Here is a 16,492-nt window from a genome sequence, read left to right as displayed (position 1 = left end):
AGTATGTAAAGAAAGGGTTTTCTAAACTGAACTACCCTCTTCTAAGGCAAAAATAAAAAAAAAGACTCATCTGATTTCGTTAATAACATAACTTATCCCCGTGGTTAAAACTTACCTCCGTCCGGGTAGAGTGACCAGTAGATGACTCGGTAACCCTTAAGAACCCCATTGAGCGAACTTCGAGGTGGCTCAGACCAAGAAATGACTGCCACGTCAGATGTGATGGAAAGAGCTCGTACGTTCTCTGGAGGCTGGCTAGGCACTGTGGGCGATATACCGTGGAATGCACATTATGATCTATGCATATACTGAAAAAATTATATTCTCAATAAACTGAGTATGATGGTTCATACAGTCACCGATACCTAAAAGGGGTATTCTCAGGTTATTAAATTGTTTAGCTAGTTAGTCATAATGAAAATAAGCAAGTTTGCAATTGACTTGCTTTTTCTAATTTATTTTATTCTCCTGCAATGAGAGCTTTTATTTTGCATAGTGTACAGCACAGTAGTTACATTCCAGGATAGGAGTTAACTCCTAAGATCCCAGCCACCTCTCTCTAGCCCATTGATTTATATACAGCAGTTATCTGTTCACTTCTTGCCCTCTCCCTTTTAGCTCCTGACAAGCTGCTGTTATCAGGCTTGTAGAATCACAATTCCCCCAGCTCCCAGCATCGGCAGCTTCTACAACAGTTTTACTAACCAGGGCTCTCACTTTCCTAAGCTGTGTGCTTGTTCAAATGCTCTATTAACTTTATATATCCGTATAGTAATAACAATGTAAACTTCAGAACAAACCACTGACAGATTGTTAATACATTGTGACAGGATGAAGCTCCTGACCAGAACTGTCACACAAGGAGGATCACCCTCACCCAAGCAGCCAGAAAGTAAGGTGATTGGAGAACTGTGAGTTGCTCAAGAGACAAATTGAGAATACCCGCTCTTTAAGCTGAATTTTGTGTACGTGCATACAATCTGTTGAAGAGGAGTAGATTTACTCTTGAGAGTAAACAACCAGGTAAAGAGGTAGGATGGGCAGTAAGTAAGGACTTTATGGGAATGTGGAATCACTAATTAGTTTTGGGCTACATCAAGGAGTGAAGTCGAAGCAATTTTGAATTCTTCACCCTTAACCCCAATACAGATGTTTGGAGTCTCCTATAGGGAATTCCTAAGGTCAATTGCCCCCCCCCCTGAGAAATATTCACGACAGCCGTGTGGATGGGCTTACGACACCAATACGTAGTACTGGGCAGCAGACTAGGCTCGTATTTGGGCAAGCAAAGATCAAGGCACGTAGAGTTTGTTCACAACTGATGAAGAGGCAAAGGTCAGGGTGGGCGGCAAACAAGTAGATGTGGTCAAATATACTGGTACGAAACAAAAACAGAACAACACAGCATCGTAGACTGCAGGATCAAAACAGATCTATCGCTTATGGTGTGTGTTGACCCTTTAAGACCAAACACGTAACCCATAGACTGAGTGATCTACACTGGGGCTTAGGATGCTGGCCTCCAGATGAGCTGGTAGATCGTTATATCTTGCAGGGTGAGACTGGAGTTTCTTGGCCCACTACAGAAAATTATTTCGAGGATCAATTTTCCAAATATTACAAAACAAAGAATCAGCACAATTTAGGCTATAAAATACTGCACTCACCGTCCTCTAATGTAGTAGCATTGATCTCGGTGGAAGAAGGTCCCGTTCCCGCTCGGTTGAATGCTTGGACAACCACTCCATACTGGGCAAACTTCTTCATGTTGTCCAAAGTATAGACCTCGCCATCGCCTGTGGCTTTCATTTCCACAATGCTATACTGGCCGTTACTACCCGGCCCATTCTCTCTATATCCAATCTGGTACCCTCGGATCACGCCGTTCTGTAATTCTTTTCTTGGTGCCTAGAGAGTTATATTTATTTAAACATGCATCAGAAAGCAAAGTCTGAGCAGAGAAACTGAACAACACAAACAATGGATACAGAGAACGCAGCAACGAAGGGCGATGCTTAGCACCAAAGAGCTAAATCTTGAGAAGCCCCATCCCCCCCCCCCATCCTCCCTACCTTCCAGGTCACTTGGATACTCTGGGATGTCAAAGGCTGAAGTGTAACATCCATGGGTGGTCCATCGGGAGCTGCGAAAATCAGGAACGTATCAATGTCATCATCACATTTAGCATAAAGGTCACTTCAATACTTTGTTCTCTGACATGCAAGGTGGCCATGGATCTTCAACAGACTACTGGATGAAAACCTATTCCTTCCAACACCTCTATACATAAGAACACACGGCATGGACAAACATGGATGCGTTTTCAATGGGTAGAGGAGAGTAAGTCAAATTTAGACACTTCTCACACTTTTTATCCATGGACACCAAAAAAGGATCCAGTGCTGGAACTCAACAAGCCAGATCCTTCTCTCTCCCAACATCATCTGGGCATCAGGAAGTCTCAGTACTCATAAGATAGTCCGTCAGGTTGCCCAACTGCAACTTTGACCAACTTTTCAGTAATGTGTAATCTTGTCTTAAGATCTTTGATCAGGAGCGCATCGTTCCTCAGCCTCTCAGCTTTCTGCTTGCCAGGGGCGGGGCGCTCCTGATGATTGGCAGCTCCCGTGCTGCAAGAAGAGGGAGCTCTGCCTCTATGGCATCGAAAAGAGTGCTGGAGCACTGAAGCTGTCTGGATCTATCAATCTGGAAGGCTTCAGATTAGTGCTTGAAAACTCTAAAGAACTTACCCACTAGGCCGTCCACCTAGGCAAGGAGAAGTAAACTAAAGAATTAAAAATCCCTTTGTTCTTGAGAACGGGGAGGAATTTTAACGGGGAGGTAAATTAAAAATTGGTAAAAATTGCAAATTTGCTAGTGCAATTTGACCAATTTATAATGTTGAGACTAAGCCTAAGGGTACCCTACATTCTGAACAGACACTTTTTATTTCTCAAAGACATCAAGTCCCTTTTATTTTTAGAAGAGCTCCACCGAAATGTTAGGGTATGTGTACCCTTCTATCTTGTGCTGAGGGAACATATCCCCAATTTGATGTATATGAGATCCCATTTATTTTGGAATGGGTATTCAAGACTGGCCAACCACCTAATGTGTATGGGGACCTCCCTACTCTTAATCGACTGATTATGTTTGAGGGAAGGAAAAATTGGGCGCAGTGAAGATCAACACCTCCTGGGAGATAAGCCTCCACCAGAGGTGTCTCGAAGCAGCTTTCTCACCTCTTCCCTTGGCCAAGAGTCCAATGTTCACGTGTATGAAAAGTCAAAAGAGATAGCTAACCGTCTGACACCTCATGTATGGGCACCACAAGGAGATGAACCGCTAGGGAACAAAGGCCTGTACTGTGGTGGCTACATGGAAACCATCATGCCACATTTTTGCCCACATCAATCACTTTTTATTTTTGGTTTCCAAAAATCATCATATTCTCCTTGTCCATTCCCCGTCAACGATCACTCACCGGCTTCTTCAGTGCTGATAGTGAGCTCCTTACTTGGCTCGCTTCGACCAATCTTATTGAAGGAATACATTCGGATGCTGTACACAGAGGCCGGGTGCAGATCCACAATGTTCGCCTGGTTGATGATCGGGGAGATGTTCCGAGTGGATTGTTTAAAATCCCAAGTGTCTAGAGGAAACAGGAAAGATTGTTAGAAACGTTCCTTTAGTGCTAAAATTTGTGTATATGGCAATATGTAGTGGTACTGTGAGTCCCCTGCGACCTTCACCACAAGGAGGGCTCTCGAATCCCACTTCCATGTTCTGCCAACAATATGCAAACTTTATACAGACCAAACGATCCTACCTTTGCACCCCCATATGTAGCCACAACAGGGTTCCACATCCAACCCACCCCAGGAAATCCCTAACCCAACCAGGAATGTCCCCAAGCTGGGCTATCCCTAATCCTGGGAGAGTCCTGAATTTGCTGGGATTGAATCCCAAAAATATGGACAGTTCTGGCAAATTCAGGACTGTTGGCAACTATACATATAATGCACACAGTGAAATTGCATTATGGGGATAAAAATCACATTTATGTACAGCGATAATGCACACAGTGATGTAACTGCATGGGAATAATGGACACAGTGATGTCACAGAGCAGGAAAAATAGTGACATTATAGCTAAAAGTCAAGGACCAATTTGATATTATAGAACAGGAAAAATACAGTGATGTCTTAGCTAAAGGTTGAGGATGTGGAAAAATGAACGTTGTGATGTCACAGCCAAAAACTAAGGACCACAGTGATGTCATAGAACAGTGATCTTTTCACAGAACAGTAAAAATGAACATGATGATGTCACAGCTAATCAATGAAGTGATGTCACTCAATAGGAAAGATAAACATTGTGATGTCACAGCTAAAGGATAAGGAAAGTGATGTTACAGAACAGGAAAAAAAACATAGTGATGTCACATCTCAAAACTAAGGACCAGAGTGATGTCACAAACGGGAAAAATAAACCTAGTGATATCACAATGAAACGCTAAGGACCACAGTGATGTCACAATGAAACGCTAAGGACCATAGTGATGTCACATTGAAACGCTAAGGACCACAGTGATGTCACAATGAAACGCTAAGGACCACAGTGATGTCACAATGAAACGCTAAGGACCACAGGAAACAGGAAAAATGTGAAGGAACAGGAAAAATAAACATAGTGATGTCACAATGAAACGCTAAAGACCATAGTGATGTCACATTGAAGCGCTAAGGACCACAGTGATGTCACAATGAAACGCTAAGGACCACAGGAAACAGGAAAAATGGAAAGGAACAGGAAAAATAAACATAGTGATGTCACAATGAAATGCTAAGGACCACAGTGATGTCACAATGAAACGCTAAGGACCACAGTGATGTCACAATGAAACACTAAGGACCACAGTGATGTCACAATGAAACGCTAAGGACCACAGTGATGTCATATAACAGGAAAAATAAACATACGGATGTCACATTGAAACGCTAAGGACCACAGTGATATCAAATTGAAACGCTAAGGACCACAGTGATGTCACATTGAAAAGCTAAGGACCACAGTGATGTCACAATGAAACGCTAAGGACCACAGGAAACAGGAAAAATGTGAAGGAACAGGAAAAATAAACATAGTGATGTCACAATGAAACACTAAGGGCCACAGTGATGTCACAATGAAACGCTAAGGACCACAGTGATGTCATATAACAGGAAAAATAAACATACGGATGTCACATTGAAACGCTAAGGACCACAGTGATGTCACATTGAAATGCTAAGGACCACAGTGATGTCACAGTGAAACGCTAAGGAGGACCACAGTGATGTCACAGTGAAACGTTAAGGACCACAGTGATGTCACAGTGAAACGTTAAGGACCACAGTGGTGTCACAGTGAAACGTTAAGGACCACAGTAATGTCACAGTGAAACGCTAAGGACCACAGTGATGTCACAGTGAAACGCTAAGGACCACAGTGATGTCACAGTGAAACGCTAAGGACCACAGTGATGTCACAGTGAAACGTTAAGGACCACAGTGATGTCACAGTGAAATGTTAAGGACCACAATGATGTCACAGTGAAACGTTAAGGACCACAGTGATGTCATAGAACCTTGATAAGAAATACAAGTACAATGGTCCTGTAGACATCTTAGGTCGGAGGGGCTCAGATTTGACTGCAATCTCTTCATTACATAGATGAGAATGAACCTCACCTGATTTGTTTTTGTATTCGATATCAAACGCAGTAATAATGCTGTTTCCATCAAACCTCTGTGTCCAGCGCAAATTCATGCTGCGAGCTTTCACTTCTCGAATTTCCAGTTCAGGTGGGTCCGGAGGTTCTGGAAGCATTATTAATTTCGGAAAAGGTCAAAAAGGTCAACGTCTAATGAAAAAAAAAAATATATATATATATATGCATTTAATATGGTCCGTACCTTGCACAGTGAGCTGGATGAGGCCCCTATTCTCTCCATAGGAATTTATGGCATGACATGAAAAAAACACAGAATCTCCGCGCTCCGCCGGCTTAAGCTGAAAGCCCAAAAATAACCGTTAGGAGGAGACAATGCTACATTTTTATTTTATTATTATTGATCTAATTATTTTTACAAACTCCAATGAATCCGCCATTCTCACCGTCAGAGTGGAGATAACTTCGTCACCGCTGTCTTTGGTGGCGATCACATAGCGCAGGTTCCGGTCCGGATCTATGACCGTGTCCCCTTTTTCCCAGCGGATAATGATAGGGCGCTCTCCTCGTGCCGTGCAGTTTAACCCCTTGGTCTGACCTTTGATTGCAATGGTTGTGTTGGGATGAGAGGTGATGGTGGCAGGAACTAAGGGACGAATAAAAAAAAAATAAAAGCATGGAAGGATTAGGGGGAGTGCCAAGAGGGAAACAGATTGGTTTATTGGAATACTGCACACTGCGCTCGTATGCTGCCAAACTCCCAGACAATGTTTTATGAAGGGCACTGCAGAAAAACACGTCTGACCCTACACGGGCCACTGACACACAGCGAGAGCGTACGGTGGTCCGCACGCTCTTGTAATGCAAGCATTCTGAGATCTCTCCACCTGGGGGCACTGGCCCCCTCCCGTCAGTGATATTACAGACTCGGATCGCGCTGCAGAAGCAGACGGAGGCCGCGGGCAGCTGAGCTATCTCTCGCTGCGCCTGTAAAGCCGTCTCCAGTGAAGTGGCAGAGAGACACGCTCCACATCATTTCAATTTGTAGTACGGCCGAAAAGAGGGGGAGAAGGATGGAAAGAGTAGGGTGGAGAGGGAGAGAGCAAAGGGAGAGAAAGAAAAAGGAAAGAGTGGAGTGACAGAGGCACGCAAAAGAAAACGGGCAGGAGAAGAGAGCCAGGAATTAAGAAAGACGGTAACGAAGAATACGTCTCGCAAGCACAAGTTTTACGGAGCTGTAATACGGCACCTGTAGAAATCTACAAACCCAAACGTTGGGTCCGAATTTATGTGGCGGAATGGAATTCATAACGAAAAAAAATTAATTAGGCTGGGGCTAAACGGCGACTTTGCAAGCAAGGTACTGCATCCGCAGCAAGCAAGTTCCTTAAAAAAAAAAAAAAGCCACCCAGTTCTGACTTTTTTTATTTGACCCTCAATTCAGTTAATAGTAGTGGCATTAAGCGATCTTTTCCTGCATGGCCCATGTCGTGGCCAAAGTTGCCACGTACCCCCAGCCTTATTCTCCAGTTCACGACATACACTATAGCAATGTGTCTTCGTATTGAAGCTCCTTTATTATGATTTTTGGTGTATGGAGACACGATATGGCGGCACATGGAGCAAATACAACGGTCTGAACTAAAGGAACTCACATTTAGGGCTTGTTCAAATGTTGCAGATTTTTCACATCCATTGAAAATCCATGGCGGATTAAAAAGTAGCAGCAAAATGAATGAGATTTCAAAAATCCTACGCAGATTCGACTGATCATATCTGCGATTTAATTCTGCGGATTTTCACTGTGCATGGGGTGAAAGCTACAGAAAATCCGCAATGGATTTTTGCAGTCATGTGTGGACGTACCTCAACACTATCTACGATGACTACACAAATAGAGGATCAGATGTATACAGAATTGCGACAACTTTACTTTTGCCCCCCGTTGTGCTATCTATACACAAAGTCTTCTTACAATTTACAAACACATAGTTCTGACCCAGTTATTATAAGGCAATAGATATTTCATCCAATTTTGGTAGTAGAGCGACACATAAAATAATGTCTTAGACATCTGGCGCAGAGAAATGAGTTGCGCTGACTTCTGCTAATCCATGTATTCACCCAATTCAACTTAAAGGGGCTGTCCACTGCTCAGACAACCTCTTCACAATCACTGGTTTCTCCTAGTAAAATAATAACACCTATCCTCACCTTCAGTGTCGGCACCGATCCAGCGGTGTTGGCACCGGCTCCCCAAGGAATCACATGACATAATGTCATGAAATCCCCGGAAAAGCCAGTGCCAGCACCACTGGAATGGCACCGGCACCCCTGGAACGGCGCCAGCACCAGAGGTGAATATAGGCGTTATTTTTTTACCTGGGGAAAATGGCTATTGAGAAGGGGCTGTCTGGGTAGTGGTCAACCCCTTTAAAGTTTTACTTAATATGTTGTGGTCCGACTTCTGGTACTCGCACTGGCAGAACGAGGCACTTGAATCCCCATTAGAATGGATCAGCAGTGCACATGTACAACCACTGCTCCATTCATTCCTTGTAGGGCTGATGAGCACTGCTTTTTTTCGGAGGCCCCATGGAGAAGAATGGATGAATTGGTGATAACGTCTTTTAACTGGACAGCCCCTTTAACTCTTCTCCTGTATTATAAGTTTTGTTTTTGTTTTATTTTGGGGGGGAGCGGGGGCAAAATTGAAAGTCTTAAGCACCACATTCCAGCAATTTGATAACGACTCGTGCCCTAAAATTTTGCAACCGATTCCCTTTAATCCCTTTTTTTTCATATATTCAGTGTACTTTTCAACAACAAAAAAAACCTGATTTAATGCAATTTCTAGTACAGAACACTTTTTTGCGATATGGTGTTAGCGGAGCTTTGTGCAATTCGCCTGCATAGTAACTAATATGTATATTAGCGGCTTTAATTTTATGTTCAGTGATGTATATTTTATATGTGCGTTTTACATCGCTGGCCTGGAAACTCTAATGAAAAGCCGAGCAGAATATTAATGTATAAATAAATAAATAATACTTTTGTAAAAAGTGCAGCTCTCCTCCGTCCTGTGGATTCATAGATGGCGGAGTGCAGCAGTAAAAAAAAAAAAAAAAAAAAAAAGTCTTTGGTGTGGTATCGGGGCATTGTGCTGCTACATAGCAATTAAGTCCTGCAAGATGTTGGTTACATCCTACGCCACGCTGTTGGCTTCCCCCCAATCTTCTCCGACGTTCTCCGTGTATCCCATGGTCAGAATTTTGTGGCTTTTTGCATCTTATGTTTTTTGCCTTTTTTTTAGTAGGGTTCACCTAAATATATATTTTGCATCCTCTATGGATTTCTTTGCATCCAGTTCACCCGGATAAAGCTGCATTCCTGGGATTGAGTCTGGGTTTCTTATAGGGGTAATATAAGATTAAAAAATTGTAAAAAAAAATCTGCTTCCTTTCCCAAAACAGCACTGCTACTTTTTATGTGGCACTGTCTGGTATTGCAGCTTTTTCACTTGAATAGGTAAACCTGCAATACCAGATTCAGTCCATTAACAGGAGTGGCGCTGTTTTCTTGAAGAAAGCAGTCATTTTTTTAAACCCTTTTAATATGGTAAACTTTAAATAATTCAGCCTTATAGGACCTGGATGGTAAAAGTGATTTCGCCTTTAAATATATGAATATATGAAAAAAAAAAAAAAAAAAAAAAAAAAAAATTATATATATATATATATATATATATATATATATATATATATATATATATATATATATATATATATATATATATATATATATATATATATATAAAGAAATTTAAAATAATAATAATTTTTGCCGTTTTCTGACAGATATTAGTCAAGTTTCTGCAATGCACATATGACAGCGAGAAGACGCTCCGACCTATGTGTGACTGCAGTTAATTAAGACCAGACTATAGCAGGGGTCTCTGCGGGGGAACAGATTTACCCCCTCCTCCAGCCTCCAACCGGCAGCTTTCCATTGATATTCCAGAATGTCATCATTAATACTTCATCAATATCCCAGAACTGAACCTCAGCCGTGTCACCTTCTCCCGCCCCTGGAAACGGGCGGGATCCAGCTCAGATCAGATCACATCTGATTTTTTGGATCCGATCCATGTGAAACCCACATTGGAGTCTCGTGATTACCATGGAATGACAGATATGACTCCCTGGTCGTGCACAGTCATAGTAGACATAACTGTAGTGGTGCATATTAACTCTTTACTGCAGTTCCATATGTCTCCGATTACGTGCTGCCATGTGTTGAAATCGTTTTTTTTCAGATTCCAAACATCGCCCCATTTCCCATCAGGCTACAGAACTCGTACAGAGTGTAGCAGACAGTGGGCCACATAAGAGGTATATTGCATGGTATGTGCCCAACTTAACGTATTAGAGGCTCCAATAAAAAACCTCCTAGACTCCCTGTAGAAATGGCAAGTCCTGGTACAGGAGGTAGGGAGAATGGTAGAAATATAAATGGTGGCATGGAGGACACGGTGGAGGAGGCACGATACTGGGGTGGTAGGTGGCATGACGGGGGCGTGATACTGGCATGAACCGGGGCGCAATAGACGTGAAAGGGGCGGCATGGAAGGCCCAATACAGGCGTGGAGGGGGAATGATACAGGCGTGGACGGGATGGGGTGTTGAATGGGTGTGATACTGAGGTAGAGGCGGTGTGGTACTGGGATTGAGGGGGCACAGTATTGAGGTCAAAAAGGTGCAGTCGAGGGGTGAAAGAGGAGGCGTAGAGGGGATGCGCTACAGGCGTAGATGGGACACAGTACAGGTGTGGAAAGGACGCCATGCAGGTGGGGGTGCGATACTGGTGTGGAAGGGATTTGATAGAGGTATGGAAGGTGCGTACTAGTGGTGTGTAGGGGAAGTAGTGGCGGTGTGGAGAAGGCCTGTCAGGGGTGTTGAAGGGATGCAAGGCAAGTGGAGAGGCGCGGCAGAAGAGTGCAGGGGCGCAGCAAAAGAGGTGGAGGGGCGCTGTAGTAGAATGGAGGGGCGCGGGACAAGAGGTGGAGGGACACTGTAGTAGAATGGAGGGGTGCAGGACAAGAGGTGGAGGGGCGCGGGACAAGAGGTGGAGGGGCGCGGGACAAGAGGTGGACGGGCGGGGGACAAGAGGTGGACGGGCGGGGGACAAGAGGTGGACGGGCGGGGGACAAGAGGTGGACGGGCGGGGGACAAGAGGTGGACGGGCGAGGGACAAGAGGTGGACGGGCGAGGGACAAGAGGTGGACGGGCGAGGGACAAGAGGTGGACGGGCGCGGGACAAGAGTGGGCGGGCGCGGAAGAACAGTGGACGGGCACGGAAGAAGAGTGGACGGGCACGGTAGAAGGGTGGACGGGCACGGTAGAAGAGTGGAGGGGCGGCATGGAGGAGGCCTAAAACAGGCATGGACGGGGAATGGTACAGGCGTGGACGGGATGGGGTGTTGAATGGGTGTGATACTGAGGTAGAGGCGGTGTGGTACTGGGATTGAGGGGGCACAGTATTGAGGTCAAAAAGGTGCAGTCGAGGGGTGAAAGAGGAGGCGTAGAGGGGATGTGCTACAGGCGTAGATGGGACACAGTACAGGTGTGGAAAGGATGCCATGCAGGTGGGGGTGCGATACCGGTGTGGAAGGGATTTGATAGAGGTATGGAAGGTGAGTACTAGTGGTGTGTAGGGGAAGTAGTGGCGGTGTGGAGAAGGCCTGTCAGGGGTGTTGAAGGGATGCAAGGCAAGTGGAGAGGCGCGGCAGAAGAGTTAAGGGGCACGGCAAAAGAGGTGGCGGGGCGCTGTAGTAGAATGGAGGGGCGCGGGACAAGAGGTGGAGGGACACTGTAGTAGAATGGAGGGGTGCGGGACAAGAGGTGGAGAGGCGTGGGACAAGAGCTGGACGGGCGCGGCACAAGAGGTGGACGGGCGCGGTAGAAGAGTGGACGGGCGCGGTATAAGAGTGGGCAGGCGCTGTAGAAGAGTGGGCGGGCGCGGTAGAAGAGTGGGCGGGCGCGGTAGAAGAGTAGAGGGGAGAGGTAGAAGGTAGAAGAGTGGAGGGGCAAGGTAGAATTGTGGAAGGGCACGGGAGAAGAGTGGAGGGGCGCAGTAGAAGAGTGGATGGGCGCGGTAGAAGAGTAGAGGGGAGAGGTAGAAGAGTGGAGGGGCAAGGTAGAATTGTGGAAGGGCACGGGAGAAGAGTGGAGGGGCACGGGAGAAGAGGCGGAGGGGCGCGGGAGAAGAGGCGGAGGGGCGCGGTAGAAGAGGCACGGGAGAAGAGGCGGAGGGGCGCAGGAGAAGAGGCACAGGAGAAGAGGCGGAGGGGTGCGGGAGAAGTGACGGAGGGGCGTGGGAGAAGAGTGGAAGGGCACGGTAGAAGAGTGGACGGGCGCGGGAGAAGAGGCAGAGGGGTGCGGGAGAAGAGGCAGAGGGGTGCGGGAGAAGAGGCGGAGGGGAGCGGGAGAAGAGGCGGAGGGGAGCGGGAGAAGAGGCGGAGGGGAGCGGGAGAAGAGGCGGAGGGGCCCGGTAGTAGAATGTAGGGGAGCGGTGGAAGAGTGGACGGGCACGCTAGAATAGTGGGCGGGTGCGCTAGAATAGTGGAGGGGCAAGGTAGAAGAGTGGAGGAGCAAGGTAGAAGAGTGGAGGGGCATGGTAGTAGAGTGGAGGGGCGTGGTAGAAGAGTGGAGGGGCGTGGTAGAAGAGTGGAGGGGCGTGGTAGAAGAATGGAGGGGCGCAGTAGAAGAATGGAGGGGCGCAGTAGAAGAATGGAGGGGCGCAGTAGAAGAATGGAGGGGCGCAGTAGAAGAATGGAGGGGCGCAGTAGAGTTGTGGAGGGGCGCAGTAGAGTTGTGGAGGGGCGCGGTAGACGAGTGGAGGGGCGCAGTAGAAGGGTGGAGGGGCGCGGGAGAAGAGGCAGAGGGGCGCAGGAGAAAAAGTGGAGGGGAGCGGGAGAAGAGGCGGAGGAGCGCGGGAGAAGAGGCGCGGGAGAAGAGGCGGAGGGGTGCGGGAGAAGAGTGGAGGGGCCCGGTAGTAAAATGGAGGGGCGCGGTAGTAGAATGGAGGGGTGAGGTATAAGAGTGAATGGGCGCGGTACAAGAGTGGACCGGCGCAGTAGAAGAATGGAGGGGCCCGGTAGAGTTGTGGAGGGGCGTGGTAGAAGAGTGGAGGGGCGCGGGAGAAGAGGCGCGGGAGAAGAGGCGGAGGGGTGCGGGAGAAGAGGCGGAGGGGCGCGGGAGAAGAGGCGGAGGGGCGCGCGAGAAGAGGCGGAGGGGCGCGCGAGAAGAGGCGGAGGGGCGCGCGAGAAGAGGCGGAGGGACCCGGTAGTAGAATGTAGGGGAGCGGTGGAAGAGTGGACGGGCGCGCTAGAATAGTGGAGGGGCAAGGTAGAAGAGTGGAGGAGCAAGGTAGAAGAGTGGAGGGGCGTGGTAGTAGAGTGGAGGGGCGTGGTAGAAGAGTGGAGGGGCGTGGGAGAAGAATGGAGGGGCGCAGTAGAAGAATGGAGGGGCGCAGTAGAGTTGTGGAGGGGCGCAGTAGAGTTGTGGAGGGGCGCGGTAGACGAGTGGAGGGGCGCAGTAGAAGAGTGGAGGGGCGAGGTAGAATTGTGGAGGGGCGCGGGAGAAGAGGCGGAGGGGCGCAGGAGAAAAAGTGGAGGGGAGCGGGAGAAGAGGCGGAGGAGCGCGGGAGAAGAGGCGCGGGAGAAGAGGCGGAGGGGTGCGGGAGAAGAGTGGAGGGGCCCGGTAGTAAAATGGAGGGGCGCGGTAGTAGAATGGAGGGGTGAGGTATAAGAGTGAATGGGCGCGGTACAAGAGTGGACCGGCGCAGTAGAAGAATAGAGGGGCCCGGTAGAGTTGTGGAGGGGCGTGGTAGAAGAGTGGAGGGGCGCGGGAGAAGAGGTGGAGGGGCGCAGGAGAAGAGGCGGAGGGGCGCGGGAGAAGAGGCGGAGGGGCGCGGGAGAAGAGGCGGAGGGGCGCGGTAGTAGAATGTAGGGGCGCGGTAGAAGAGTGGAGGGGCGAGGTAAAAGAGTGGAAGGGAGAGGTAGAAGAGTGGAGGGGCAAGGTAGAATTGTGGAGAGGCACGGGAGAAGAGTGGAGGGGCATGGGAGAAGAGTGAAGGGGCACGGGAGAAGAGTGAAGGGGCACAGGAGAAGAATGCAGGGGCGTGGAAGAAGAGGCGGAGGGGCGAGGTAGAGTTGTGGAGGGTGTGGGAGTAGAGTGGAGGGGTGCGGTAGTAGAATGGAGGGGTACGGTACAAGAGTGGAGGGGCACGGGAGAAGAGGCGGAGGGGCGTGGGAGAAGAGGCAGAGGGGCGCGGGAGAAGAGGCAGAGGGGTGCGGGAGAAGAGGCAGAGGGGCGCGGGAGAAGAGGCAGAGGGGCGCGGGAGAAGAGGCAGAGGGGCGCGGGAGAAGAGGCAGAGGGGCGCGGGAGAAGAGGCAGAGGGGCGCGGGAGAAGGGGCAGAGGGGCGCGGGAGAAGGGGCAGAGGGGCACGGGAGAAGGGGCAGAGGGGCGTGGGAGAAGGGGCGCGGGAGAAGGGGCGCGGGAGAAGAGGCGGAGGGGCGCGGGAGAAGAGGCGGAGGGGCGCGGGAGAAAAGGCGGAGGGGCGCGGGAGAAAAGGCGGAGGGGCGCGGGAGAAAAGGCGGAGGGGCCCGGGAGAAAAGGCGGAGGGGCCCGGGAGAAGAGGCGGAGGGGCCCGGTAGTTGAATGTAGGGGCGTGGTAGAAGAGTGGATGGGCGCGCTAGAATAGATGACGGGCGCGCTAGAATAGATGACGGGCGCGCTAGAATAGTGGACGGGCGCGCTAGAATAGTGGACGGGCGCGCTAGAATAGTGGACGGGCGCGCTAGAATAGTGGACGAGCGCGCTAGAATAGTGGACGGGCGCGCTAGAATAGTGGAGGAGCGAATTAGAAGAGTGGAGGGGTGTGGTAGTAGAGTGGAGGGGCGTGGTAGAAGAGTGGACGGGCACAGTAGAGGAAAGGAGGGGCGCGGTAGAGTTGTGGAGGGGCGCGGTAGAAGAGTGGAGGGGCGAGGTAGAAAAGTGGAGGAGACATGTAGAAGAGTGGAGGGGCGAGGTAGAATTGTAGAGGGACGTGGATGAAGAGAGGAGGGGAGCGGGAGAAGAGGCGTAGGGGCGCAGGAGAAAAAGTGGAGGGGCGCGGGAGAAGAGGCGGAGGGGCCCAGTAGTAAAATGAAGGGGCGCGGTAGTAGAATGGAGGGGTGCGGTATAAGAGCGAACGGGCGAGGTAGAAGAGTGGACGGGCGCAGTAGAAGAATGGAGGGGCCCGGTAGAGTTGTGGAGGGGCCCGGTAGAGTTGTGGAGGGGCGGGGTAGAAGAGTGGAGGGGCGAGGTAGAAGAGTGGAAGGGCGAGGTAGAAGAGTGGAGGGGCGAGGTAGACGAGTGGAGGGGAAAGGTAGGAGAGTGGAGGGGAGAGGTAGAAGGTAGAAGAGTGGAAGGGCAAGGTAGAATTGTGGAGGGGCATGGGAGAAGAGTGGAGGGGCGCAGGAGAAGAGTGGATGGACGCAGGAGAAGAGTGAAGGGGCGCAGGAGAAGAGTGAAGGGGCGCAGGAGAAGAGGCGGAGGGGCGTGGAAGAAGAGGCGGAGGGTGTATTGGAGGGGTGCGGTAGTAGAGTGGACGGGCGCGGTAGAAGAGTGAAGTGGCGTGGGAGAAGAGTGGAGGGGCGCGGGAGCACGGGAGAAGAGGTGGAGGGGCGTGCGAGAAGAGGCGGAGGGGCGCGGGAGAAGAGGCGGAGGGGCGCGGGAGGGGCCCAGTAGTAAAATGAAGGGGCGCGGTAGTAGAATGGAGGGGTGCGGTATAAGAGTGAACGGGCGAGGTAGAAGAGTGGACGGGCGCAGTAGAAGAATGGAGGGGCCCGGTAGAGTTGTGGAAGGGCGGGGTAGAAGAGTGGAGGGGCGAGGTAGAAGAGTGGAGGGGCGAGGTAGAAGAGTGGAGGGGCGAGGTAGAAGAGTGGAGGGGCGAGGTAGAAGAGTGGAGGGGAAAGGTAGGAGAGTGGAGGGGAGAGGTAGAAGGTAGAAGAGTGGAAGGGCAAGGTAGAATTGTGGAGGGGCATGGGAGAAGAGTGGAGGGGCGCAGGAGAAGAGTGGATGGACGCAGGAGAAGAGTGAAGGCGCGCAGGAGAAGAGTGGATGGACGCAGGAGAAGAGTGGAGGGGCACGGGAGAAGAGTGGAGGGGCGCGGGAGAAGAGACAGAGGGGCGCGGGAGAAGAGACGGAGGGGCGCGGGAGAAGAGACGGAGGTGCGCGGGAGAAGAGACGGAGGGGCGCGGGAGAAGAGGCGGAGAGGCGCAGGAGAAGAGATGGAGGGGAGCGGGAGGAGAGGCGGAGGGGCCCGGTAGTAAAATGGAGGGGCGCGGTATAAGAGTGAACAGGCGCGGTAAAAGAGTGGAGGGGCGCGGGATAAGAGTGAAGCGGCGCGGGAGAAGAGTGGAGGGGCGCGGGAGAAGAGGCGGAGGGGCGCGGGAGAAGAGGCGGAGGGGCACGGGAGAAGAGGCGGAGGGGCACGGGAGAAGAGGCGGAGGGGCACAGGAGAAGAGGCGGAGGGGCGCGTGAGAAGAGGCGGAGGGGCGCGGGAGAAGAGGCGGAGGGGCGCGGGAGAAGAGGCGGAGGGGCGCGGGAGAAGAGGCGGAGGGGCGCGGGAGAAGAGGCGGAGGTGCGCGGGAGAAGAGGCGGAGGGGCGCGGGAGAAGAGGCGGAGGTGCGCGTGAGAAGAGGCGGAGGGGCGCGGGAGAAAAAGTGGAGGGG

At 50.5% G+C, this 16,492-nt stretch overlaps 1 protein-coding gene across 2 annotated transcripts in view; it reads right to left on the bottom strand.

The window, feature by feature from the left end:
- DSCAML1 (DS cell adhesion molecule like 1) overlaps window positions 1-16,492 on the bottom strand; it is a 239,937-nt gene that overhangs the window by 20,868 nt on the left and 202,577 nt on the right. For both annotated transcript variants that reach the window (XM_073657068.1, XM_073657069.1), the window contains exons 12-18: window positions 6,161-6,360; window positions 5,959-6,055; window positions 5,734-5,862; window positions 3,485-3,652; window positions 2,073-2,143; window positions 1,668-1,908; window positions 116-262 (exon numbers count right to left, since the gene is read on the bottom strand). In XM_073657068.1, coding sequence (XP_073513169.1) covers window positions 116-262; window positions 1,668-1,908; window positions 2,073-2,143; window positions 3,485-3,652; window positions 5,734-5,862; window positions 5,959-6,055; window positions 6,161-6,360 — 1,053 coding nt within the window. The remainder of the gene's footprint in view (window positions 1-115; window positions 263-1,667; window positions 1,909-2,072; window positions 2,144-3,484; window positions 3,653-5,733; window positions 5,863-5,958; window positions 6,056-6,160; window positions 6,361-16,492) is intronic.

The sequence above is a fragment of the Phyllobates terribilis genome, unplaced genomic scaffold (genome assembly GCF_046119375.1).
Source record: "Phyllobates terribilis strain yellow unplaced genomic scaffold, ASM4611937v1 Scaffold_12__6_contigs__length_324123572, whole genome shotgun sequence".
Taxonomy (NCBI): domain Eukaryota; kingdom Metazoa; phylum Chordata; class Amphibia; order Anura; family Dendrobatidae; genus Phyllobates; species Phyllobates terribilis.
The sequence above is the reverse complement of the archived record's forward strand: the minus strand, read 5'-3'. Positions and strand labels throughout refer to the sequence as shown.